Genomic DNA, 26,998 nt, shown 5'->3' with positions numbered 1-26,998 from the left:
ATTCTTGATAGATTTTCCTTTAAAAGAGTTTAAAATATTTCCCTGAGGTTTCAGAGCCTCCTGAGGTGACCTGGTCTGTATTTCACCATACCTGTTCTTAGAAAATATCTTTAAATTCCAAAACAAGTCTTTTCTCCTTTAGCTGAGGGCCACTTCTGTTCTCAGTGGAACTTACCTTCTTTCTTGCTATCACCTTTATGTATTTGAGTACTGCTGTCATATATGCCATTATAGTTTTCAACAGCAGACAAAGCAATTCCTATTCCTGCAGCCTTCATCAGACACTGAGTGTCCTAGTCCTTTCATCTCTGAGCTCTACTGCTGGCCTTCATGAGGACTATCCACGTGCTTAAAGCTACAAGCATACTTAGGTACTGTGCTGAACTGGGAACTTCATTCCTAGTGTTGCCCAAGGCTGTCAGACACATGCTGGTCTAGTTTAATTGCACAACACTTCAGTTAATTACTGTTTTGATAATAACAATCTGGCAATTTTGCAAGCGTCTTTAAACTTGTAACTGCAGGTTAAAAGTCCTGGATTTTGCTGGTGAAGGACAACCAGTGCCAAACTGTTGTGAACTTCACTGGCCTGAACAGCGAGCAGTATTTAACTTACAGGTTAATATTCCTTAGCAGCAGGCATGAATGGTGTGCATTGGAAACTAGTGTTCTTGATGTGTCTAGAAGCACCATTTTTTTGCCAATAAACAGCCAAGTCCAACATCTAATGCTTACTGAGACATTAATACACACATATATGCCCCTCCTCATCAATAAAGAGGTGCAATCCCCTCCATTTGAGTACACAAATGTGGCAGACAGAATAGCATCTGTGGTAGCTAATGCACACCAAGCACATGTAATCAACCAAAACACAAAGAAATCAACAAGCCAGTACATGCACATAAACTATTATAATGAAAACTTAGGAAGACAGAGACCAAGCAATCAGCTCACAAGGCAAGGGCAATGAACTATGCTTGCCTTGGTATTAAAGGATCTACCAGAATTACATGCTCCTACTTCCATTCCATTTACTTTACTGTAGCTCTTTGCAGTGAATCCTTCAGCTCTTCCTAAAACAAATGCACAGTGTCTGCACAACTAAACAATAACAAGACAGTTAAAAAATTATCAGCATCTAGAAGCAGTACAAATAAATGCACAATAAAAAAAAAATCAGCTCCCAACATAGAAACAAATTTGTAATAAAAAAAACATATGATCAAATACAAGAGAATTGTTTGTTGTGTACTTGTGTGCATGTGAAATATTCACAGAATATTTTCTGTGTCAAGTATTCAGGAGCTGTGAGGGACAACGGCAAATAGCATTTTAAACAATCAGAAACAAGCTGCTAAGAGTGCTCCTTCAATGCATTTTTTTTGGATAATTAACCTAGGATCTGCATTTTTAAAACATCAGTGGGAAAGCACAGAAAATATTCACTTGCAGAAATCATTCTAAAGATGCTCTGATTTGAACACATACTCATCTCCTCATGAAAGAGCATCCTGACTCAGTGACCACCTCTTGAGATTCCTCTACCCGAGATGATGTACATTAAGTCACAGTTTAATCACTTCCAGCATCAGTTCAAACATGGCTGCACCTGTGGGGCATAAATGTAAAGGGAATCTTAGATTTCCGTTGCATTCATTCTAGCAATGGCTTTAATATGCCAAAACACTGAAGAAGGCTGTGTCTCCCACTTAGCTGCTTTCCATAAAGCAAGCACTTGAGCAGCATTTAATCTCATTCTGTGTTTCCTACCCGAATTATCCAGATGAAAAACTTCTACAAATAAGTGAAATGCAATTAGTTATTGATATAAAGTCATTGATGCCATTGAAATCAGGTAGGCTAAAGATGAAAGTGGCCCATGGAGTTTTGCTGTTTCAAAAGTAAGTGCATCACTAATTAACAGCGGCAACAGAGTTTATCATGGTGACTTCAGGGTGTGGGGTTTGATTCTCCACATTTCGGATGATGCCACTGCAACTTCTGTCTTCACAGAACCATAGAATTATTTCAGTTGGAAAAGACCTCCAAGGTCATCAAGTCCAAATGGGAACCTACCACCAGCATGCCTATAAACAGTGTCTCAAAGGGCCATGTCTGCATGTTTTTTGAACAACTCCAGGAACAGTGACTCCACCACCCCCCCGTGCAGCCCATTCCAGTGCCTCACCACTTTTTCCATACAGAAATTTTTCTTAATATCCAATCTAAACCTTCCCCGGTACAATTTGAGGCCATTTCCTTCTGTTCTATCAGTTGACACTAGGGAAAAGAGACCAACATCCACTTCACTACTACCTCCATTTGGGTTTGTAGAGAGCAATGAGTACTCCCCTCAGCCTCCTCTTCTCCAGACTAAATAATCCCACTTCCCTCAGCCACTCCTCAGAAGACTTTTCTCCAGACCCTTCACCAGCTTTGTTGGCCTTCTCTGGACATGCTCCAGCAACTCAATGTCCTTCTTGGAGTGAGAGGCCCAAAACTGAACACAGTATCCAAGGTGCAGCCTTGCCAGTGCCAAGTACAGGGACACAATTGCTTCCCTCCTCCTGTACAGTGCTATGCAGTAACTCTGATGTTGCAGGCCAGCATCAACTTTCAGCAACACAGTAGTGGGAGACTACATTAAGTAGAATGCACTCACACATGCAATGCTGATCCTCCATAGGACTTCCTATCCAGTTTTAATGTTAGTCATGACTTGTTTCATAGACTGAAGAAGAGGGAGGGTACATGCTGGCTAAAATTCCAGGGTGATCAACCTGCTGATCTAACTTCTGTGGAGTTCTTCAAGAGAAAACTTGTCAATGCATTCCCATGTGTTGAGTTACCACCAAGCATTTAATAATGACGGAATAGCTTATTCTGGCACATGTTACCCATAAAAAGCTTGCAATTAAGTCAAGTGTAAAATGTACATCAAAACCAGAACAACTCTTTCAGCTGTGAATGTACTGGGGCATCTCCAGTTACAGAAGTTACTTGAAATAATATGATCAGGCATGGCTGTCATCAATGAGGTTGATGACAATGACAACTTGTTCAGGAACTGTCGATATGTGTGATGGATGTAACCGATGTCAGAACACAATCTCAGAGCAATGAGGGCTATTGATGTGAAAATGTTTCCAGTTAAAGTTGGTAGCATTTGCTAACCTGGCTCAGTAAAGAATTTGCTTTCTTCACTCAGCATGAGGTTTGTATTCCTGGACTCTTTTTTAAGACAAATCTTCATCGCCCAAAATACAGTTTCCTTAATGTGTTGAGAGGGAGACTGGTTGCCTTCTCACACATTAAACACAGTGTGAAACACTTGTGCTAATGCAGTCAGCTGCAATTCCACTATCTCAGCACCACATGAAACCATACCATTAGCTTGCTCCATATGCCACACTTCTACTAACTTCCACCAGGATAGCATAGTTCTGCTTCCCTTCAGTTCAGCAGGAACTTTCTCAATGACTTCAAATGTCACAATGACTAAGCTGCCTTTCTCCAATGGGGCAACATGACAACAGTAAAAATAATGTGAGAATAATCACTTCACCCCATGGAGACTGTAAGAAAATACCACACACTCATCAGTAAGGCTTTTTCTTATGCCTGTGTAGAGAGGAAGGGCCTCAAAATACAGTTATTTCAGATACAAAAATGAACAGAAAATTTGCACTGAAATTCCTCTGGAAATAATTGGAACAAAAATAATACAACTCACAAGCACTCATTTTGAAATGAGCTGTACTGGCATAAACAGCATATTTTACTCAACAAACAAGGGCAAGGCAGAAAGTTTCACTGCATATTTCACCAAGACATTTTGAGAGAAAGGATGGTAACAAGTATTTATTGAGTCCCCATTGTCTGAGAGTATCTGAAGTCTTGTTTTTGAAGGATTTGCTTTAACATTTATATTAAAAGGTGAGAGTTTCATATCTGCTCACATGTCTTGGTGAACTGCCTGCTTCACAATCCTGAGGAAGCTCCCCTTAGATACAATTTTGTTAGCATGAATATTACGCAGATATAGGTCTCACATCACAATTATACACACTTAAAATATTATGTCAGTTACTAACTGTATGACCAAGAAAACAGGAGAGAGATTTTTAAGCCAGCTCTCATGTAAGTGTACTAACCTGGTTTGCAACATAAGTATGGTCAGTAGCTGACAATATTGCTACATTGAAACCTCAGCCTTCTAGACATGACTTTTCCGTCAGCTGTATGGAGATGGAAAACTCCCATAAAAACCACAGTTGTATTTCATCCTTAGAAAAAGACCTCTATAATTTTCCTTTGTAAGTCTTTCTCTAGCCTCAGGTGAATGACCTAATTTGTTTCTTAGTAACTAAGAGGAAGTGTATTTTTAAATCCTACATGCTGATGCTGGAGTTTGGTAGGGAAGGAGGTATGCTTGGTAGAAAACTGTGACAACCAGTGATGCTGCTGAAGTGAAGCTGGACACCACTCATGTCAATGCTCAGAGCAACTGTGAACCCCCCCAGGAAGAAGGTAAGGTGTGCATTTCAATCTGTGCTTACCTGCTTACTGGATGACTTGTTTGGCACCTCAGTTTAATCCACTGGGTCTACCCAAGGCCTCCAACCTATGGGTGACTGCCCTCAAACTAACTTGTCTGCACTTGCAAATCAACAGCATCCACTTCTTTAGCTTCACCAGTTTCAGCAGTGCAGGTAAATGCAAGCAACCTAAGAGCTGTATCTGCATAACATGAAACAATTTTTTGCACTAAATATGTGAGAAAATGAAAGGACTCTTCGAACAACACTGCAATCTAAACTTATGCTCAGACCATCACAGAAGACAAAAGCTGTACCGGGGCTAGTTTGGGCAAGGACTTAGATTTACAAGGCTTGAATTTTCTTGAAATGGTGATCAATCAGTTCTCCAGCAAAGACAAGGCACTGAAAGTCTGTTTATTATTTCTTTTGTCTGCTACAGTCTCGTAAAGACTTCAAAATGCAATTTCTGGCATGACCATGGCAGAGAAAATCCCACAAGCACACACAACAATAAGAGACAGGTTTATGCCCTTCCCTTTTACTAGCACTGTGGTTCATCCACTCGGTTATTCACACATGTAGCAGGAAAAACTAGGAAGCCCATCTCAGCTGGCTCTTACACTCTCTCTTGTAATGGCAAATTGCAATGGCCCTCAGCTACAATAAATTACATCTTTTTTTTTCACAAGACAGGTACCTTGAAAATTGAAGTTAAAAATAAGGGATAGTCTAAACAAGCTCTGAATGTAAAGCAGAAAAGGTTACAAAGTTTTATTCTTGCTTTAGCTTGATGCTTATTGTCTTTCTAGTGACTCCACTGCAATTGCAGGACATTTACACCATTATGAGAAGAGAATCTATCTCCCAAGGACAGGTTTTGTGGTAGTAAACTGGTTTTACTCCAAGAATCTGGTCTTTAAAGCCCTTCCCTTGATATATTTACATGGCTATAAGCAAGTCAGAACATTTTCCCAAATAGTGAATTGCAGCCAGCAAAAACACAGCCCTAGGCCCATGCTGAAGTGGGTAGGATTTGAAAAATTTCTGCAGCAGTTAGTGGTTAGGCACAAAAAAACACTCCACCCTCTTGCCTCAGGCACAAGTGAATATGCAGACAGTGCAGAGTGTACTTCATGCGTCAGGATACATCCTTCGGCTTTAAACAAGATCAACAGATTTCACTAAAGTGAAAGAAGGGGGTAACATATATGTGCCTTAAGACTTACTATGTTAATTAACATCTCAGTTACCCATTGACAATGTTTAGGGAGGAAAAGGCATGGCTGTAGGGGATAGCAAACTTTTACAAGGAAGTTCTGTGAAGGTCCTGATGTTCTGGAAGAGAATTATAGAATGGTAAGGTTTGAAAGGGACCTCTGGAGATGAACTAGTCCAACCCCTCTGCTAACACATGTACACCTAGATCAGGCTGCACAGGAACATGTCCAGGCTGGTTTTGAAAGTCTCCAGAGAAGACGACTCCAAAACCTCTCTGTGCAGCCTGTTCCAGTGCCCCCGCACCCTTAAAGAAGTTTCTCCTTAAATTCAAATGAAACCTCTTGTGTTCTAGTTTGTACTTGTTGCCCCTTGTCCTATCACTTGCCACAGCTGAAAAGAGATCAGCATCAGCCTCATGACGTCCACCTTTAGAAACCATAAAAGGTCAAACCGGAGACTACACTCAAAGTCAATATCCTTTACTATTACTCTCCACTTTGGTTTTGCTACTACAAATGATGCCCACAGGGGAATATAACGTATTGTTGTCCTGCCAGTGATGATGTGTGAGTCCTAGTTCTCTTCTGGTAATATAAAATTAATGAAAGAGATAATATGGAGAGAATATCTTTTGATTGTGCAAAGGAGTGTAAAAATCCAATCACTAAAATGTCATCACAGAAACACCAAACCAAAAAAAAAAATCCCAAGCAAACCAAAAACAAATCAGGAAACCTATTTTCATTCTGGTTCCCTGGGGAAACAAGTTTCTCAGAAGGGAAGCAATATGTTCAGCAAATAGAGCTCAATAATTTTATTACCCTGTGCACAATTTCCTATGCATTCTTTTATTTTATTTTGCTTACCCTAAACTATTCTGGTCACAAAAGGAATAAAAAGAAAATCAAACAATAGCATAGTAGTGCTTAATGGAGACTGCATCACAATGAGCTTCCTAGCTGTGTGCACATACCACTGAGCTTAGCTGAACAGTATGAAAAACACTCTACAGTGTGCCATAAACATGCCAGTAGCAATAACACACAGATAATCTCTGCTCCTCAAGGGAAACAGATGTGCACTTTTTCAGAGGAAGGTCTTAGTCTGACTCCTGTTTGCCAATATTAAGTTTCAGATAACAATGTCTGTCATTATTGGGTTTCTGCAGTAAAAGTACAGAACAGTCACTGGATAGTGGCTGATGACACTCTAGTTCTCAGCTCCATCACTGCCCTCCTGCAAGACTATGGACAAATTGGTTTTTTTTTTGCAGAACCATGCAGAAATACCAAGCCAATCCATAAATAAATGTGGTAAACACAGCCAAATACACCAGTATGAAACAGGATCTCTTCCCTAGAGTGTGTTCCTATCAGTGAATATTATTTCCTTTAATCTATGTGTAGTACATTACATTCATAAACACATGTGGAACTGTCTTTCTATATTGACAGTCTCAAACAGACTATAATCCTCACTCGGGGTGGGGCATGTGGGCGTTGCTGAAGTAAAGCAGCAATGATAATGCATAGGATGACTTTTTCATGTGTCCTGGAAAATCTTACTGGAATCTCAGCTGGCAAATGATCTAAAATCTGAAACTTTTCTGTTGCCCTTGTGCAACTTCACTTCAAACATGTCTGTACACAATAAAGCATGAGTAATGTAAAGCAGGCACCATCACTGAGATAGAAGGAAATATGTTGTGGATTTGGAGGCAAGCCATTTCAAAGCTCCAGCGTATTTCAGATTCAACCCACTTGATAAATTTGCAACAGAAGTTCTCTTAGCACTTTTCCTGTTGCACTCAGGAGTCCATTTATAACATATTAGTAATACAGAATATTTATGACATTAAATTAGCTGCAAATATTAAATATCAACACTAAAGATGGGGAGAGGCTTAAACAATGCCTCCAGAGTGCTGCAACATTGGAGCTACCGTACGTTTTTTCACTAGATGTGGTTATGAAAGCCCATACAAATTAGTTATGTAATCTAACTTCCCATATTTGCTACTGAGTTAAAAGTTCTGAATCTATTTCATCCATAGATAGTCAACTCCTATACAAGGAGGAATCTAAAGGACCTAAGTTCTAAGATTTCCCAGATTAATTTGTTCTTGATGGGCTTTAAATGCTTACTTTTTTTTTTCCCAGTAGGAGGGCAAACGTTGCCATCATCCCTGTGAAATTCTATTTGAAGGGAGTAAATCTTTGTATTCTTATGGTCAAAAGCACAGTGACTGCTAACGTATCACACCTACACCCAGTGCTTACTCACCTCTTAGTGCGAGTGTATCTTGCCTCAGTACAGATGGCAGTTTCACAAGGAAAACAGAGAATCGAGCATCCTTACCGGCGATGGTGAGGAGGAACTAGGCAAGAAATCAGTGCATTTCTGCTGCACAAATTAAGGGCACGATCTAGTGAACGCATGTGGGTGCTGACGTTTCATGGTCAACATTCAGCACAGCTGTGTGAGGCCCTGATGCACTGCATGGCAGTTTGGCTGTGGGCACTGCTCGAAGAGCCACTGATTATCACCCCTACGGGGTGGGGACTGTTGTTGTGCCTTCCACAGCCCGTTTTGTCAGTCCTGATCGTTATGTTGGAAAAACATTTTGTAGGAATCGGCGTGGAAGGGAAGTTTGCTCGTAAAGATATGAAAGCCATGCTAGTTTCAACGGCGCCTTTGAGCGTCAGAGCACTCTCCAATCCTGCCCTGAACTGCACGACTGCAACTGTAGCTGAGCCCTGGGCCTGCCCTGTCACCCATGGCGGGAAGCGCGCTATGCTGAGGCCTCTCCCCGCGGCACAGCAGAGCTGCACTGGGCGTTGGAAAAGGCTCTGGCCACAGGGTGGCAGGCCCGCCTTGCACACCAAGCTACAAAAAACGCGTGTATAAGATTCCCTGGGATACCCCGTACTACAGAAACTCCAGAACACGGCTACACTCAGGATTCTCCGCCACACCAACACACGACCCCGCCTCCACCACCCGCCCCACAGCCCCACACCGCAATCCCCTGTGCGCAGGCGCAGAGCCACCCGCGCCGGCTGGGGCGCCGCCGCTCCGCCCCTGCCCCCGGAAGCGGGAGATTGAAGCGCTGAGGCCGGTGAGGGGTTGTGAGTGGGAGGGTTTATCTCTGCTGGGCTTCTTTTCCTAGGACTGAGGGGAGCGGGTTTTGTTCCCTAAAGCTTAGTGATGCTAGGGGAGAGGGACCCTCAGGGCTATCTCCTTCGTTCACACGCACGTCCCCGGGCCCTGGCCGGACGGCCTTCTGCTTTTCTCCACGGTGGAAAAGTAACTAGAGGAAAGTTGTTGTTGTTGTTAAGTGGGGCCTTTGGCTGGTGAGAGGAGAACACAAAAGGAGTAAGCGCTGTTACAGAATGTAGCGATAAGCAGGCAAACTGAGGCATGTACTCACCTAAAAGTGCAAAATCAGATTTCCCCTCTTGGCCCCTTACTTGTGGGGCAGAATTATTTTTCTGTGAGAAATAGTATCTGTGCTTGAAAATGTGAAGAACTTTTAGGCTGAGATCGTGGGGAAGGGTTTTCAGAGTGCAGGAGGAAAGTGCTGCTAAAGAAGACAACAGGTATTAGTGATCCATTGGCCAGGGTCATTTGAAGACAAATAATCTGCATTAGAATGCGAAGGCAGAGAGTCACAGGGTTGTTTTTTCTAAGCTGAACCAAGCTAGCTCTCCGGCTTGAAATGAGTTTGCAACTTAGTAAGATTTATTACTTATTTATGATATATGGTATCCATAGGAGCGATTAGCCTTTTCTACACCCTTGCTCACATTAAAAAAATAATATGGGCGACTTGCTTTATGTTTTATGAGTGCTGTGGGCTTCCTGTTTAATTGATAGGTTGCTAAAATGCCCAATTAACTAGACTTTCTTTATTGAAGTCTGGTGGTTTCTTTTAATAGGATCCCGTATGTTGGATTTCGAACAACTGGGAGAAATGTTGGCTTGTAAGATAAATGAGAACCTGTGTCCTTTGGTGCGGAGCCAGGAAGATGAGGGTTGCTGGGTTCATGCAGCTCTGGCGTACAGAAGCTTTGCTGTGTGTCATCTCTGAAGAGGAAGCCCCTCGTGCCAGTTTTGTGTTGCTTAGTGACTTGTTCGCAGGACTTTATTTTAAAGAGGCTTCTGTTTTGAAACTCTTAATTGCAATTTGCAGATAAACAGGGGTGTAGCTGACGATTTTCCAGCTGCATTGTGGTCATTAGCAGGTGGTTCACAAGTGCTAAACTAAGTTAAACGTTGCCAAATCGTTTAGCAGTTGGCACATGCTGGGAGGCATGACTTATTATTTTCATTAAGGTGCTTTTCCGAGCAAACTGAGGATGCTTACTTTTAATCTAAAACTCCACTTGTGTGAGTAATTACTTTTTTCAGTAGCATCCCCAGAAGGATTAAATGAGATAGTGGATTATTTTTACCGACGCAGGTACTCAATTATTTTCCGTTATAGAAAAGATTAATTGTTTATGTATGTGGGCAATAAAAATCTTGTGGCTTGCAAGAATCCTTTTATCACTGCTTGGGATGCAGTTAAATGAAGGACTGGCTCCTCATAACCTGTGTTAGTAAGGATTATTGCCTTCAGTTAGACAAGCTGTAAGGGTCATTTAAGTTAAGCAAATGCAGTTTGTTAGGAGTGAGCTTTTTTTGGGAAGTTCGAGGTTGCAAGACCTGACCTTGGATTTATAGGCATGCTGTAATGGACACAATTGCTTTAGAAGTTGTCTTGCTCCTTTTTTAACACTAGAAAGAGGATATAAGTGGGGGGGGGGGAGGGGGAAGAGAATGCCTGTAAGACTTTTTAAAACATTTTTCATCTTTAAAGAAAAAAAAATCCATACAGCTTTGAGTGGGGGGAAAATGATATACAAAAATCATATTAAGATACTTTGTATCAGTTAGTAGTCTCATTCATCCTCTTGAAGAAAAGCCATTCACAAGCCAAGATGCTACCTAGCACACAGAGCAGTTATGTAACTTATACAGATGTCATTTTTTTTTAAGAATTAGAAAATAATCCTTAGTTATTTCTTATCGGAGCTTTTAACTCTGTTCTGCAGCCACATGGCTCATTATAATCAAGTGAAAAGGGCACTCTAATTAATTCTTTTAACAGAAACTAGTTATCTCGAGATGGAAGAGCCATTGCATGATAAATTGCCATCTTTGTGCCATACTCCAAAGGATTCCGGGACAGCACCTCCACAGAGGACTAGTTCAGGGAAACAGGTTTGAAAACTTTACCTGTTTTTCTAATAGTGTGACTCTTCATAGTAACAAATGCTAGTGAAGTCATCAAGTAGTCAGAAGTCCCTGAGATCTTTTTTTGCTGGAAGGCTGGAAAGAGGTATGTTATTCCCATAGCTACAAGCTAGCTAGGCTTTGTGGTAGGTTTTGTTGGGGGTTCTTTTTGTTTGTATGTTTGCTTGGTTTTAATCTGTCATCTTCACTTTTCTCAAATCCCAGTTTTCTGGGTTGCTCTGTATGCAGAATGACTTTATGACATGTGCTTGCACTTCAATGGAGTGTGCTGCTTTCAGTTTGCATTTTCTCTGTAACACTGATCTCCACTTCAGTGTTCATCCTAGCATGCATTATGGTGATGCTGCCACGCTCAGCATCTGGATTTATAGGGCTCAAGTATCTGGTAGGGCTAGTTTACAAGTGTTCCCTAACTAAGCCCTCTCCCCCATATTTTAGTATATTTTCACAGGTAAATGGATTATAACAAATAATTGTTAACTTATATTGAAGATGCTTATTGATGAAGGATCTCAAAGCATGATCCAGTCAAAATTATACAAATAACTTCTGGTGCTCTCAAGTAGTCTGCATGTAAATAATAACCAGGGTAAATATTTCTTACTATTTTGATTAAAAAAAAATTGATCTTTCTGAGTTTGGTTTGGGATTTTTTTGCTTTTGTTTATTATTTTTCTTTTTAGCCAATGAGTGCAGCTCTGAGGGAGAGATTAAGGAAAACAAGGCGTTCATTTAATGCTAATTTTACGGTACCAAAGCGTCTCAAAATAGACACTGAAGAAAAAGACTGTGCTGATTCTGCCAAAGGGTGCCTGCCAGAGGCAAGTACAGGTTGTTCCAGAGGACAGGACAGTTCTGAAAACCCGGAAGAAAAAGGCATTGAACGCACATGTTTCAGAAGTCCCTTACAGGAGAGCAGTCGCTGTGGATCAGCAGAGAATTCAGATGTGCGACAGGCTGATCTTAGCCAGGAACAGTCTCTGGAAGAAAAATTAAAGCTGGTAAAGCAAGTGCAAGAGAAGGAAGAATTACTTCGAAGGCTCAAACTGGTAAAGATGTATCGATCCAAGGTGAGGCAAAGGGAACCTTTGAAAAGGCACTTTTAAGTGGAAATCATGGTGCAGTTCTCATTAATTTAAGCAACAATACTGACTCACTTTGTGTGGTGTTTGTTTTCTCAGTTTTAAGGCATTTCATAGAAAATAGATCTGCATCAAAAGACCCCACGTTTCAGCAAGTGACACTTTTTATGTCCCTCTTTCAGAGCAACCTGTCTGAACTGCAGGCTTTGATAGCGAAATGGAGAAGTGGTACCCAGCTGATGCTGTATGAGCTGCAGTCAGCCTTTTCTACAGATGGCAAGAAAGTGAGTCTCACGCAGCTGATAGATACTTTTGGATTAGAAGACCAGCTATTGCACTACAGCAGAACAGAAGAAGATTTTGTGGATGCATAGTCTGCAAGTTGAAAGCTTTTAATTACGTGCAACAGCAGAAAAGACTGAATTCTGACACACTAGATGTATTGATCAAACAATGGACTTTATGCTTTGAGGTTAGGAGTTTTTCTCAGATCCTTGTATAAAGCACTGTAAAAGGCATTACTTAATGGAAAAGATCAAATTGATGCTGTTTTGGAAAACCTGACTTGATAATAGATTAGAAAATTGCTATTTAATAAAAATTAAAATGAAATTAAGTCATACTTTAACAGGGAGAAGGCAATCTGTTCTTTGATCAGTCTTTCCAGGGTTACTTGTCTTGAAATAATGAACTCTAATTGTTGTTTCTATTGATGTTCAGATAGGGCAGAGTTCAGTGCTTTGTTCACAGATACATCCTCATTTTACAAATGTCTTCCTGCAGTTAATGAGAGCATTTTGAAAGTTAAATAAAGATAACTAATTTTCACGGTGTTAATATTCTGAAGCTGCAAGAGATGTTCTTGATATCTTTCGTTATTACTGAGGGAAATGTGCTATAATGCAACCATTTTAAGGTATTGATCCAGCCTCTTGTCTTTAAGGAAACTGTCTCAAGCATTCTGCCACAGCCTAAGCTAATAGAAGGGAAGGCAAGAAAATTGCAGCCAGCATCTGTCTGCTCTGCTACTTCACATGAGAGCCAAGGTGTTTTGTCACTTCAGATAAGTAAGAAAAACAAGGCCTTGTATAATGGGAATCCTTCAAATTTGGCCTCACAGTGCTGAGTAAAACTTCAGCATTTCATATATCCTCCAATAAATGTTGTCTCTTTGAAATGCTTTTTTCATCTTTACTTGAAATTGCCTATTTCTCTCATCAGGGCTTGTGCATATAGTGTGGTGACTTTTATATGCTTTTATTCTCCTCAAAATCACTGCTCATCAGGTGTAACAATACATAAATCTTAACTAGTCTACACCTGTCCCTGCTGTGAATAGTGGTTTATACGCAATCACATTCCTTACTGGTTCTACAGTAACTGTTTTGATTTTAGGTGGCATTTCCCATTTCCTCGACAAGGGAATAATTTCCTTACATATTTCAAGGGAAAGAAAATCAAAGATTATACAGATCCTTTCAACATTATTAGGGCTCATTAGACTTAAGTCTGTGATTTGCTTTTAAGAATACTGATTGCTGCTATCCACAGAGGTTTAATGAAGAAAAACCTCTGTTGCTGATAATTTTAAGTATTAAGATACTATTCTGCCTCTTTATGTTAGTTTAAAAAAAAAAAAAAGATGATGGTGCCTGGTGGAGAGTACTGTTCCCTGAGAGCCATGGCAAAGTTGGAACTGTGCTGCTTCTAGGAAAGTTTCAGCAGAAAGAAGTCTTGCAAGAAGAATGAAGATATAATTAGAATCCTTACAGACCCTAGTAAGAGATGGTAAAGCAGAAAGTGGAGGTGGTGACAGGAGAAGTAGTTTTCTTTACAAGTGTAGAATTTTGTTAGAGGAAAGTATCAAAGCTGTTAATGCTCTCACAATGGAATTAATTTAGATTTTATGTGAATGTAAGAAAGGTGAAGAATCTCACCATGGATGAGGGAAATAAAAATCTGAGAATGATCACTTTTCAGCAGTCAGTTTTAGTAACTGTTGATAAAAGGGTTGCCATTTTTAGCTGTCTTGGAGAGATGTGACAGGAGACTGGATCACAAATCAGTGTGTAGGGGTGGGAGATAGCAGCAACTATTTCATGGGGCTTGATGCTTCCAAACCTAGTTTTCTTGTGATTCTGCCAGTGGCAGCAGCCAGAGCTGCTGGTGGCTTTGGGTAATTAGGCTATCATAAGCTGCAGCAGCTTTAGGGTCTGGGCCAGGTAGCACACATGGTCATGCTGAGGCATACCATCATCTCACTGACCTAGATCTGTGCAATCACAGATGTATATTTTTAAAAGCAAGACGAAGTCAAAGGCACAGATGAATTTTTGCAGGTGCAATCTCATAGATCTTTTGCAGTACTAAGGATATACAAACAGATCTGTTCTATTACTCTACAATTTCTGTACCCTCTGTTTTCTGTAGTGGGCTATGTAGTATATATAATTAAAATGGCAGAAATCTTATGAACAGAAATATGGAGCTATGACTAGGTATGAAATGTACAAAACCAGACAAACATGCATCTTTGAAACAAATTATTTTTGAAGAAATCACAGAAGAAATCATTTATGGGGAAAAAAAGTTCAAGGAGCAGAAAGCAGGCAAATGTCCAAGCTCTTTTTTTCAGTCAAAACTATGGTACTATATACCAGGACTCTGATTTTTAAAGAATGGGGAATGTTCTTGATCTTAGTCTTTGAACTTCTGCCTGAAGAATTTCAAACTGTTCTTCCTGTTCCTTTACAAGACCCCGTAGGTGTTTCTGCTTCAAAATCTCTTGGTAACGCTGCTTTGCAATCTCAGAAGCATACTTTGTGTCTGCATAAAACAAAATACAAGGGTTAGCCTGTGCTTGTAGGGGATGTACAGTGTGTATTTATACTGGACCTCCCCTGTGGTTATTCCAAGTTCTGTACAAAATAGACAAGCATTTTTACAAAGGCTCACAGCTGGGCTTCTGAGTCTACAGTACTGAATAAAGCAAAAAAAAATTCCAAAGGGCACTGGGAATCCTTCCTTCAGTTTCTAGCAAGTACTTGACATTTTGAAAAATCTGTAACTGTCTTTCACTAGTGGAAAGATCTTGACAGGTTTCCTGTCAGTGGATACGCTTCTTAGCTTCACCTTATTGCCTCAGTTCACTTGAACAGGAGGAAACAAGTAGGTTGAACAGTTCTGGGGAAGAATGAAGGCATGTTGCCTAATTAGCGTATTAATTACTGTAATATTTTGACTCTAATAATTTCAGCAATTTAGTCAATTAACTCTGGTTACAAGAGCAACAGTCTCTAGGTATGCTCTTAAGTAAACAATGTTAAACTGGAGCGTTAAAAAGGGCACTGCTAATTGTGCATGTACAGTAATAAACAGGTATTCCTTGCCCCTTAGCTGATGCTGATGGAGAACAGGACTGTCCAGCCTTGGAGATGTTTTCTGAAAGTTCTTTGCTTATGACTTAAAGTGCATTACTGTGACTCACCAGCTGCCTCAGAGATATGTCTCCTTTCTGAAACAGAGACAAGCATTTCTTTCAGCTCCAGGCTGAGCTCATAGTTTGCTTGGTTTTTCAGATTGATGCGCTTCTCCAGCTCTTTAACTCTTTTCTGACGTCTCTTCACATTCTTCTTGTGCAGCTGTCCATTTCCAAATTAATACAGCAAATATATGAAATACAAAAGCTGTTCAGACAAACATCATGGAAACCTATAATCTTATTAAGCAGGGCATTGTAACTCAAGAAATATTCATGTACTTTGAGTAGTAGCACATTCTAGCTTTACTTCGTATGGTGTCCTTCACACACTGGGTTCCAGTATGCTTTATGGGGTTCTAATATAAGTAGCAGACAAGGAACAAAGAGGTATGGGTCAAGGGAGAGAGATACATTAAAATATAAAGTCTGAAAAGCAAAGGGAGTAAAGTAAGTCAATGGAACCAAACATTCTTGGCTGCTAGGAGCTGCTGGAGAAAGAATTGTTGTGCTGAAACTGTTGGATGGGTTGTAAAGGGGGAAGAGAAATGCTAGTGAGAAGAGGAGGCTGATGCCAGGTAAAGCAACCTGGAGAAAATCCAGTGGAATCACTTAAAAACAAAGATAATAATTTGAATGTTGATGAGGGCGCCAGCAAAATCAGATTGTGTCTGTTACTTTGAATATAGGGGGATAGTGGTATTATGAACAGGCTGGTGCTCCTGGAGAGAAACATTAAAGCAGTGAAGACTGGAGGAAAGCTTCATTAGAAATGGAAGAGTGACTTTTATAGGTAGTACTCTGTAAGAAGCAATAAGCAGATCTGCATTCAGATGTTCAGGAAGGAAAGCATTTAATTCCTGTCACAGAGAAAGAAGTTTTTCTCTCTGTAGAGTTGATCTGTGCCACAATCCATGTATGATGACTGCTTCCAAAGACTTTAGAGATCTGCTGCTGTAGTCAGTTCAGCACAAGTTGAAGCAACTACAGAAAGCCAGATGAATAACTATATGGCTGTATATATTCATCTGTGCTGCTATAGCTACACTACAACAGTCCTAGGAGTTACCACGCCTATATTGATTGCACTTACTCCTTACAAACACCTTGCTAATGAAGGAGAGGGGTTGCATTTAAACTCTGTCTCTCTGAGATGTGGTGATTCACTTAGCATGTACCTCATCCATGATTCCAAGACTCTGCTCCATCACTGAAATACGGTGGGCGATGCGGCTGTTGTAGTTCAGCTCAGTTAGGAACTGAAGAATTAAAAGCAGAAAGAAACCAGCTCAGTAAGCCTGTTTGTTCTTAACAATTCCACACTTCCATAAAGACAATCATACCATGTGAAACTCAAACTGCTAGAATTTTTCACAGTGAAAAGTCTTACTAGGGATCATAAATGAGCACTGTAAAGATATTCTGGAATGCTGTGTTAATACCAGACTGCACAGGCATTAAAGAGAGTGTTATCTATCATGTGTTAATGGAAACAAATACCAAGCAAACTTGTTATGAGGATGTCAAAAAGACCCTAAGCTATACTTTTGCTTATAAGGTAGTCTAAGCTAACATAGCTGGAGGCCAAAGTACTATACAGTCTATCATTAGGTCAGAGAAGAAAGTGATTATTTTCTGCCAATGGGCTTTCTCATAGTTCTTACTTCTTTTACTGTTCATGTACCTGCATGGTAATTGGGGTTGCAGATTATTACAGATATTTTCTTGGGCACACTGCTACTAAAATACCTTTTTTTTTAAGTGACAGATGGTAAAACATGCTGTATGACCTACAATGGGCAGCAGACATTTCTGTAGATGTAGATTCACCCTTCCAGAGTACTGTCCCACAGATAAAATTTTGTGGACAGCTCTAGTTAGAATAGGATAAATAGGAAAAGTCCTGCAGGCTCCTTGTCTCTAGCACCAAAGTACTTTCACTGTCTGCTTCATTAATAGCCCTCTTTCCAGGTGTTGTCAGGTCCTTGCCTGCACACATTTATCAAAGCCACTTTTTTTTCTGTTCCTATTTCTGGAGCCTCTGTTGTCTTTTCTTTCCTACTAACCCCACATTTCTACCAAAAAAGCGAAGTAAAGCCAAACCCCTCAGAGCATTCAAATTCTGGTTAAACTGGTATATGCCCTTGCTATGGGCAAGTCTAACTCTCTCTGAAGGGCAATTGTCCTGCTCATCAGTTTAAATGAAGTGTGAACTAATCGCAACGCTGGTGATAAATTTGCTACAAGAACTTTTCAGTGTGTTGTCACATCACCTCTCTGTAAAGATGTTTGTTGGTGTTATTTACAGGAGTCCCTTGGCTGTGATTCAGAAGTGAACAAGCAGTTTGGAGAGCAGCACAACAAATGAAGCCTGAGAAAAACATGTACTTGGGGGTTTCTTTTAATTGTTTGATTGAAATGCAGTATCCTTACCTGTTCTCCAACATTCCTCTTTTAGAATGTGCTTTATAGGTCTCCCTACTGCAGTGTCTCCAGCCTACCCATCCTCCAATATCCCTTAGTACAAACCTTTATGCCCTCCACTATATCATCACAAAACCATCAGCTCTTCCTGAAGCCCTCTACATCCCATATTGCCATACCCTTGGGCTTCCCCTACAACCTTTCTTCTTTCATGATTCTTCTCCCACTTGTATCCTTGCCTCACCTCCACAATTTTACTTAAGCCCTGCCAGCAGGGCTTGTTCAAAGCTATGTGGGTGCTGACTTGCTTCTGCCTCTTGCCTGCCAGGCAGAGCAAACCCTTGTTCTGCTGCTGGGTCAACAGATGGAAGCGAGCAAGGCTCAGTGAAACTTCTGCGGGTACACGCAGTTTTGTGTACCGAGCCAAAGTTACGGTAGTACTGTGAGACACCAGATGGGGGCACCTCAGACCTTTCACTTGAAAGGAAGTGACACATTTAAAAGATCTGTTCCCTGTGGTTGCAAAATCCTCATTCCATACTCAGTGCCGGTTTTGAAACACTAAGAGTTAGTGATAATTTTGCCTTCATTTACAACCTAACATCCCAAAGAACTTAATCATCGATCAGTTTCAAGAGTTTCAAACCTATTAGGCATTGACTCTTTCCATAGTAGTAAGGGACTTAAGAGGTATAAACTATCTTACAGCAGCAAAATTTTCTGCAGTCACAATATAAATTAGAGAAACTCACTAGCTGGCGATCTTTTGAAATATTTAGTGTTACAATATCTCGAGCCTTCTGGTTCAGATCTTCAATCTGCATTCTCATTTTCTTGTGTTCCCATTCTAACTGAAATATCCCTTTAGAGAAGTCTTTACATTCCACCATACTAGCAACTTTTTTTTCTCCTTGAGCCTGAAAAAAAAAAAGATTAATCTTAATTAACACACTTTACAGATTATGCAATAATTCTTTGCAACAAGATGGGCAAGCTTCTGAAGTTACAATTTTAGTAAAGAAAGCAGGCTATATTGCAGTCTCTCTCCAGTCTTTGCTCCAGATGGTCATCTTTTGTGGAACTTGGTTCCCTTTTGTGCTCTGTGCCACAGCCTTGGATCACAGAAGGAGATGAAGAAAATTACAACTAACCTCTCTCTCTGTCTTACTGTCTTTTGTAAGAATGGGGAGTCATTTTAGCTCTACAAAATACAGCCTTGCTCTGTGCAAGGTATTTTGCAGTCATTACAGAAGGCTTTGTTCAATTGCAGTAAGAAGCAATTTCTGTACAGCTAGAATGCCTAGAAAAAGAACTTCTAATCAGAGTATGAAAAATTCTTTTAAATGAAAAAATTCTTTTAAATGTCACTTTATATGGAAAAGTGTGTTAATTTTTTAAATCTTAATGGAAGGTAGCATTCTAGTGCTTCTTAACATGACTGTAAGTTTGCCTGGAGGGAATTTCTGGATTGGTGCCCAGGTTGTTAACATTTTCTATTTGCAGCATGTAAGTGATGGTGTGTCTAAAACCTGGTGCCATTTTATTGATCTGAACTGTATTGATCAAACATCAAAAAAGCAGTCTGTATTGCAATCTTTACAGCATGGTAACAGACATTACAGATTTTTTAATAGCTTCTAGATTACAATTGAGCCTACTGATGTGTAGTAAACTAGATGTCAAACTGAAGACAAACCAGAGCCATTAAGGACAATACATTTGTTTAAAAAGCTTATATTTCCTTTGGATAACATAAATTACCATGATAGCACAATTGAGTTCTTCAATAACACTCTTATTAATGAGAACAGCATCACTGTAGTCTGGGATCTCGGTACTTTCTATTTCCACCTGTCCTTGTTTTAGCAGAAATTGGATAGTCAAATTCAGATGAAGTTTCATCTTCTCCTTGTGCAGCCTAAAATGGCAGAAAGAAGAACAATTGTTATATAAATCCTCCCATGATTCTCAGTGTTTCAAGTCTTCATGCCTGTCTTCTCTTTGCTCCCAATGACTACAGAACCTGCAATTTATTTCTATACTACTGGATTCAGTTTAACAACCTCTAGCACATGTTCTGAGAGTGCTGAACAGAAATCTGAACAAGATTTGAAAAGAAAATTAAGGAAACTCCCAGCTAGCACCTGTTTTCTTGTATCATTTATCATGAGGTTTGTTCCTGAATGACAACAAATGAGAGAATTATGTCATGTACATGAGAAAATGAAATATTGCAGGTCCAAGAGCTCAGTGAAATCAGATGTTACGTGGCTTATTGTAATCACTGTATCTTCAGCTTGCATGACCAAAGTTTCAGAGCTAGCTTGCACATATATGGCCTTGAAGGCTTTGGGGGTTTCACTAAAATGTAGCTGAACATAGGAAAAGAAACAACAACATTACCAAGTGAGTTCTTGGAAAATCTCTTCTATTTCTAATGAAATATTGTCGTTGTCATCCATTCTGCTCTGGAGAAAGGCCTGCATTTCTGACAGCGTCCGCATCTTCCATTTCACCTAAGCAAGCAACATTATGAACTTTATCAACTTTGTTACTATGTCAGGGTGAGACTCTCCATGAACACAGAAGACAAGTTCTTAAGAAGACATAGATATGTATAAATATGCTGCCTGGTATTTTAAGAATCCCAAGTAGAGCACATGAGACATAGAGGTTACAATCCTTACACTCTGCTCTGAAAATTATTCATTTATGCATGGTTTATTCACCTGGAGGGAAATCATATTTCCTTCTCTTTCGGTCAAAGGTTATGTATCTCTGTCTCATGACAATTCAAATTTACACCTTCATGATTTTAAACTGACCAAATAGCTTGCTATGACTTTCTAGCAACACACTTGGTTAAGAGTTGCTCATCATGTTCTAGAAACATACGGGAATGCATTGCTGCAAACATAGAATGCTCATGGGAGAGAATGACTTCAACAGATGATGGAAATTAAATAACGATTTTTTGGGTATGGATAGAGAAAAGAAAAATGTTCTTTATTTTTTAATTAAACCATATCAGGATCATAATCATTCTGATTGAATTTATCCACATTAATATGCAAATTTTTCCTTTGAAGAAGTAGAGCTGGTTTCCATTGATGACACTTCTATTGCTCTCAACAGAATGTGGCTTCTTTCAAACTCAAACTTTCAGAATGTGGCAACTTTAAAACTCAAATGCATCTTATGTGTGCTGCATTGTCATTTCACCACTAGCTTGACCTTACACTTGAATTCCACAGCAGTTTAAAACCTGAGAACATCAAGAAATCAACTGGCAAAATAAATATTTTTACATACCAGCTCCTCACTCTCGATTTTATTTCGTCTAGCCAGACAGAAACGCTCCCATACAGACTGGTCTAAGCCATCAGGCATGTGCTCAGGACTATCCAGTTCATCCATGGCTTTCATTAAAAGGCTAAGTGCCTCTGTGTAATCTTCAACTGAGACTGAACAATCCCTATATGGGTTAGCTGTGTCAAGGAGCAGTTCTCTCTTTGGGGTCCTAGTGCACATACACAGTACATACAGTATTTACGTTTTTCTTGCCTAAAAGAACCTCACAAACAACTAAGAACATTTCATACTCTCAATCTCTTGCAAACAGCAGATAGGTAACATTGCATCTTACACAAAATAAAAGTATATGTCTTTGAGACCTGATGGGTATTGTGTTTAAGATAGATTGTATGGGATGCGTAAGGAAATAGAAGTATTCAAAACCATCAATCTTTCATACGATGGGAAATTGTCCATTGTTAACTATTCAATAAAAAGCAGGCAGTCTACTGATCATCAAAATAATTTAGACTACTGAAATAAATAGCATTCTTATTCTTGACTCACAAGAAATATTAGTATTTAAACAGATGGAATTGGTGGGGGGGATCTTACCTTGGTCGATGTTTGTAAAGTTGGGTAAGTTCATCAAGGAGATCTTCAGGTACATCAGCAAACTCCCTTGTAAAATCACATTGCAGATCCTAGGAGGGAAACAGAAAGCTTTTTTGTTATTGAAATGTCCTATTTAAAGAAGCCTGCCAATATCTTAGAAATACAGAATATGGTGCACTTCCAAGCACTCCCAAGCATCACAGATATCAGGACTATTTCTTAAATGCTTCTGTGCACGTACTCTCCTTTAATGTATCATTTCAGTGACCAGCAACTTGACCAGAACTTATCCCATGCTTTGAGTAAAGCACGTTCTTCTCATTATCAAGAACACAGCATTAACTTTTTAACTTCTGAACATCCTTGTGCTGCCAAGAGTCTCACCTTCTTTTCAGTGACTGCAATCTCATAGACATCTGCATAATCCTCAATTTTACTTTCTGTAGTCCGGATTATGTTTGCAGTCTTCACCTATAGAAAAACCAAAAGATTTCAGGAATGAAACTCAGCCAGCAGAGGCACTGAGGGTCCATTCACACACACTGGTGAAGCTGATATTTTTTTATTGCTAGAGAAAGCCCTTGTGAGCTATTTTTACTAACAATATAATAAGTTCCTCAGGGGTTTTACCTGTATGCTTGCAAATTTTCTTTTTAAACTTTGTAGGGATCTGTGTTGATATTTCTTTTCACTCACATAGATCCCTTTTTCCTTTCATGTCATCAAAGGTAAAAATTTTCAAATGCTCTTCTGTGGAGCATTCCTCATTTTAGAATGCAGTTTCCCTGGTCTCATGACATAGTTCTGCTATGGTGCCCGGATACTAACTCATCTGGTTTATTGATGCTATTAAATGCTTATAGTCTGTTGGTGAGACCATTTTGTTCTATGTGACAGTTTGCATGGACCAAAAGATACATGAATTGGGACACTTAGACATTCCAAACAAGTAACCTGGGGTATACTTGACCTCAGATAATTTTAGAACTAGTTAAGCCTATCCAGTGGTAGAGGCTAGATGCTCACATACAAATGGTTGTTTGCAGGTCCAAACACAGAAATCTGTAGAGGTCAAGAAGGAGATCTGACATGAGGAGGCATTTTTACATCACCAGTGAACTCAGGAACATCTCCACAAAGATAAAGTGGGCAAAGTCTCAAGAACCAGAACCAACCTGCAGACTACCACCACTTAGATCACCTAAGTCATACAAGTATTGGTAGGACACAGGAATCAGAACTATCACTCAAAACAATTACTACAGGCAGTAAGCATGTGCCTGTAAATCCAAATCTACTGCTTGTGTTCTTCAGTCTTTTGTTAACTTGTGTCTGGTTTGACAGGAATGTGTAAATTCTTTAGAGATTAAAATGGTAGTAAGATTATAAACACTTTTTACACTGTCGCACCTTCCATGGTCAGATGCTCACATGCTACTTTTATCTGTGCTTTGAACTGGCAAGCACAAGTCACTGTGGCCCTGGCCTACTGGACATCTCAGTGCAGAATGTGATGGCATTACACATTCTTTTATGCATCTTCCTCTCATAAAAGCATCATAACTGGTGCTTCCAGCTTGATACTGGATAGCAAAAATATTACATATAGGAAACAAATAGCAGCATGCCCTGTTGATGTACGGAGTTTTACCAAAGAACTCTAGATGCACCAAGATGAGACTCTAATCAAGACCATATGTATTTATAATGCATGTCACCTATACAAGTTAAGAAAAAATATCAGTGACCTTGTAAATTGTCAGAAACTCATGGCAAAATTTTTATTTGAAAAGAACAGTCTTCACAAGAACCTGTACTGTAAATATTAGACTTTTCCTATGAAGAGCATTCCAAATGATAACTTACTTTTTCTTTCTCCTTTTTCAAAAGGAAATTATTAAGTCCAGCTTCTCTAGTGTCCAACTCCTCATCCAACAGCAAGGCATAAATGAGATTGACTATTTTGAGTTCTTCCTGTGAAATTATGATAATAAAAAATGTTAACAGTGCTGCTTGCACAGAGGCAGAGATGAAAAATTAATGTTCTCTGCAATACCTGATAGATGACCATCTCTAATTTCACCTTCCTTTCAGAGAGTTTGCATACAGTCTTGTCAAAATTCTGTGTTGTTTCCTGGATGGAAGCTTCAAGTTTCTTCAGTTTGTTTTTTAGTACCTTGGGAAGGGAAGCACAAGAGCAGCCCTATTATATCTGGAGGAATAAAGAAGCTCTGATATAGCACAATATGGAGCTCTATTCTTCAGCCAAAATATCTCAGAAATTACTTGTTTGGAAGGACAGTGCTGCCAGGCTACCAAGTTATGTTGTTCAAATACCACTTTGAAGGGTAAATATAACTGTATTATTTGTGTATGCAACCAGCAACTCTGTGAATGGAACCTGAAAAAAACATTTTAGGAATACTGGTACCTTTGTGTAGGAAAGGAATAGCAACTGATATAAGTTAAGATTGCCTTATTTTACTCTCTAAGCTAGGGCTTACTTAATATGCCTCATGATCTTTGTTCTTCATTTATTCTTTTTATTAGAATTCATTTTTAGAAGTAGCTCAGGTCAGGAATACTGAGAACAAACCCATTAATTTTCTTATTTTACTTTACCATTCTATATTTTTCTTTTTCTTCCTCCAGCTGCTTGACTTTTTCCTCATATTCTCTGAATATTTCCTTTTCTTCATCATTCCAAATACGCTCAGGCTTGGATATAAAAGAAGGTGGAGGAATATCCTGGAAGCATTGAAAAGAAATACCTTTCAAAGGCAATATTAAGTCTCCATTAACACACTAACAAACTATAGCACAGGTCAAATTTAATAAAGGCACTTCTTGGTGGTAAGTAAGGTTCAAGCCTTAAGTCTAAATATCATGTATATTCTGTTTCTCTGCTCTGTTACTAGTACCAGTAGTTTTGGTGCTCTTCTCTGTCACTTGCTTACAGGAATTCACCTGTAAAATACAAGCATTTTAGACATACTACTGTTGGTACAAGATATACCACATTTTCTATTTCAGAACCCCAAATTTAACTCCTAATATTCTATACTCCTATACTTCTCCTATACTTCTAATTCTTATATACTCCTAAACTCCTCCTATACTTCTAAATAGAGTTCTAATTTTACAAAACAGATCAATTCCAAGGAGCATGCTTGGGTTTGCCCTATCCTGTGTCTGTGACACTCCTTCCTTTACTTTCTTTACTTATTTATTCCTTCCTTCCTTTATTACTGTGTTTTCTCTGTTTGCTGAGTTAAATAGGATGCAGTGTTTTTCTGTAAGATCACTGCCATGGATAATAGACTCTTTTTTCAGGAATACAGCTATTGTAATGGCAATACTCAATTATGTTCCTAGAGTATTCCACTGTGATAGGGACAGGTCTTGATGGGTAAATCATACGCAGACACTAGACATTTGTGGTCTCTTTTGAGCCCAGTGTATGTTCTCTCATGGAGTCCATCTAGGCATAATGCAATTCTGCAATTCTCTAACTTCCTTCTTTTACTTAGGCTGGAAATCATTGCTACTTGAATTTCACATTTCTTTAAAAGCCCACAAGCTACCTAAATGATATGGCAGAAATGTCACTCACGATTTTCAAGATGTCTTCCTTTTTGACTTCTAGCACTCCACCCATCATGTCATTAAGAGCACGTAGTCTTTCATTGTCCTGGGAATTGGCACAAAAGATATTTTAGGGTACAAAAGGAAGTGTAGTGCTTGGATGTCTGGGGAACAGTAATAGGGTAGGTCTCCTCTAGATCACTGATATGATTATACTGTGTGTCACTGGTAGGTTAATGCTCTTTCAGTGATATGTGTGAAATATGCTAAAAGTCTCAGATTTTTTCTGGTGGAGACATGTTCCTATACCAAAACACTTACTACAGCTGCCATGGTGGCAGTTTTGGAAAGAATGCATAGGCCAGTTGGCAGGCTAGGATGAAGGAAGTTGTAGTGTCACTGTCTTATTGTACATTTCTTTTGGGGCCATCTTTGGCTTTTCATGGATAGATCTGAAAGCCAGAGGAAAGCACTACAATCGTCTAGTCTGACCCCTGAAGAACAGCGGCCACTCAAGTCAACAAACACATATGAAGCACAAAGCTCTTGACTGAGCAGTAGCATGCATTTAGAAATGTATCTAAGCCTCCAGTCACCTCCCACAGCATTTTCAATTGCCTCTAAGCATATTTTAAAAAACTCTGAGCCTAACACTAAATCTTTTCTTCCCACAATTGGTCTGTGTAGTCCTGATTATAAATGATAATAATAAGAAAAGGCACACATCATCATTACCTACTATTTTACATGTATTTTCCTATACTGGAATGTTCCAGAGCAGCAAAAAGTAAATGAACCCAACAAGAGACAAAGGTTTATTCAGTAAAAAGAACACTACTTCACGTACCGTGTCGGCACGGCGTCGCTCCATTTCAAGATTAGCCAGCATTTCTGCTTTCTCTCTCTCTTCTTGAGTCAAGTATTTTTCAGCTTTAATCTGAAGGAAGGAAATGAGGTTCATATCAGAGTTCTTTCCTCCAAACATGATCACATGTGAACTAAGAGCAGTTTGAAAGACAGTGTAATACCAATTTTTTGGAAAATTGTTCTTTTGAACAGCTCCAAAAGCTGTATTTAAACATGCTACAGTACAAACTACCATCAGTTTTGTTCATGCTTTGTGCACAACCTTTCTGACAGAGGAGTAACACAAGCTGATGGGGGAAGAGAGAGAAGCAGGGAAAGACTGATCAATGTGTGAGGATTATGGTGTGTCTTTATAAGCTATAATTTGAATTTGTAAGTACAGTATTACATATTCTTTAGTACCTAGATACTTCCTTTGAAACTACTGGGGGCTGGAGCACCTCTCCTGTGAGGACAGACTGAGGGAGTTGGGGCTGTTGAGTCTGGAGAAGGCTCTGAGGAGACCTTACTGTGGCCTTCCAGTATCTTAAGGGGGCCTACAAGAAAGCTGGGGAGGGACTTTAGGGTGTCAGGTAACGATAGGATGAGGGGGA

General features: G+C 39.5%; 2 protein-coding genes across 9 annotated transcripts in view; one reads left to right on the top strand and one right to left on the bottom strand.

Annotated features, from left to right (window-relative positions):
• The first annotated feature begins 4,455 nt into the window (after positions 1 to 4,455).
• SFR1 (SWI5 dependent homologous recombination repair protein 1) lies at positions 4,456 to 12,979 on the top strand. Of its 6 annotated transcripts, none has more exons than XM_068139428.1 (5): positions 8,822 to 8,880; positions 9,701 to 9,745; positions 10,915 to 11,027; positions 11,744 to 12,130; positions 12,325 to 12,979. In XM_068139428.1, the coding sequence occupies exons 3-5, from the start codon at positions 10,932 to 10,934 to the stop codon at positions 12,514 to 12,516; spliced, it is 675 nt and encodes a 224-aa protein (XP_067995529.1). In that variant the 5' UTR covers positions 8,822 to 8,880; positions 9,701 to 9,745; positions 10,915 to 10,931; the 3' UTR covers positions 12,517 to 12,979. The 6 variants fall into 6 exon arrangements, with proteins under 6 accessions (XP_067995533.1, XP_067995532.1, XP_067995529.1 ...); XM_068139430.1 differs by having other exon boundaries at positions 8,836 to 8,890; XM_068139432.1 differs by lacking the exons at positions 8,822 to 8,880; positions 9,701 to 9,745 and adding an exon at positions 4,456 to 4,533.
• Positions 12,980 to 13,014: 35 nt separating this feature from the next.
• The window catches only part of CFAP43 (cilia and flagella associated protein 43), a 64,823-nt gene continuing 50,839 nt past the window's right edge, over positions 13,015 to 26,998 (bottom strand). For 2 of the 3 annotated variants that reach the window (XM_068139415.1, XM_068139417.1), the window contains 14 exons: positions 26,386 to 26,475; positions 25,567 to 25,644; positions 24,576 to 24,701; positions 24,010 to 24,129; positions 23,820 to 23,927; positions 22,338 to 22,424; positions 21,954 to 22,042; positions 21,357 to 21,564; positions 20,448 to 20,560; positions 19,806 to 19,962; positions 18,797 to 18,961; positions 16,799 to 16,879; positions 15,630 to 15,783; positions 13,015 to 14,968 (listed from right to left, as the gene is read on the bottom strand). In XM_068139415.1, the coding sequence (XP_067995516.1) occupies positions 14,814 to 14,968; positions 15,630 to 15,783; positions 16,799 to 16,879; positions 18,797 to 18,961; positions 19,806 to 19,962; positions 20,448 to 20,560; positions 21,357 to 21,564; positions 21,954 to 22,042; positions 22,338 to 22,424; positions 23,820 to 23,927; positions 24,010 to 24,129; positions 24,576 to 24,701; positions 25,567 to 25,644; positions 26,386 to 26,475 (1,731 nt within the window). In that variant the 3' untranslated portion in view covers positions 13,015 to 14,813. The remainder of the gene's footprint in view (positions 14,969 to 15,629; positions 15,784 to 16,798; positions 16,880 to 18,796; positions 18,962 to 19,805; positions 19,963 to 20,447; positions 20,561 to 21,356; positions 21,565 to 21,953; positions 22,043 to 22,337; positions 22,425 to 23,819; positions 23,928 to 24,009; positions 24,130 to 24,575; positions 24,702 to 25,566; positions 25,645 to 26,385; positions 26,476 to 26,998) is intronic. The other variant, XM_068139416.1, reaches the window with a different exon arrangement.

The sequence above is a fragment of the Melanerpes formicivorus genome, unplaced genomic scaffold (assembly GCF_026170545.1).
Source record: "Melanerpes formicivorus ecotype bairdi unplaced genomic scaffold, bMelFor1.0.p_v2 SCAF_6, whole genome shotgun sequence".
Taxonomy (NCBI): Eukaryota; Metazoa; Chordata; class Aves; order Piciformes; family Picidae; genus Melanerpes; species Melanerpes formicivorus.
This window is presented reverse-complemented; position numbering and strand designations above follow the sequence as displayed.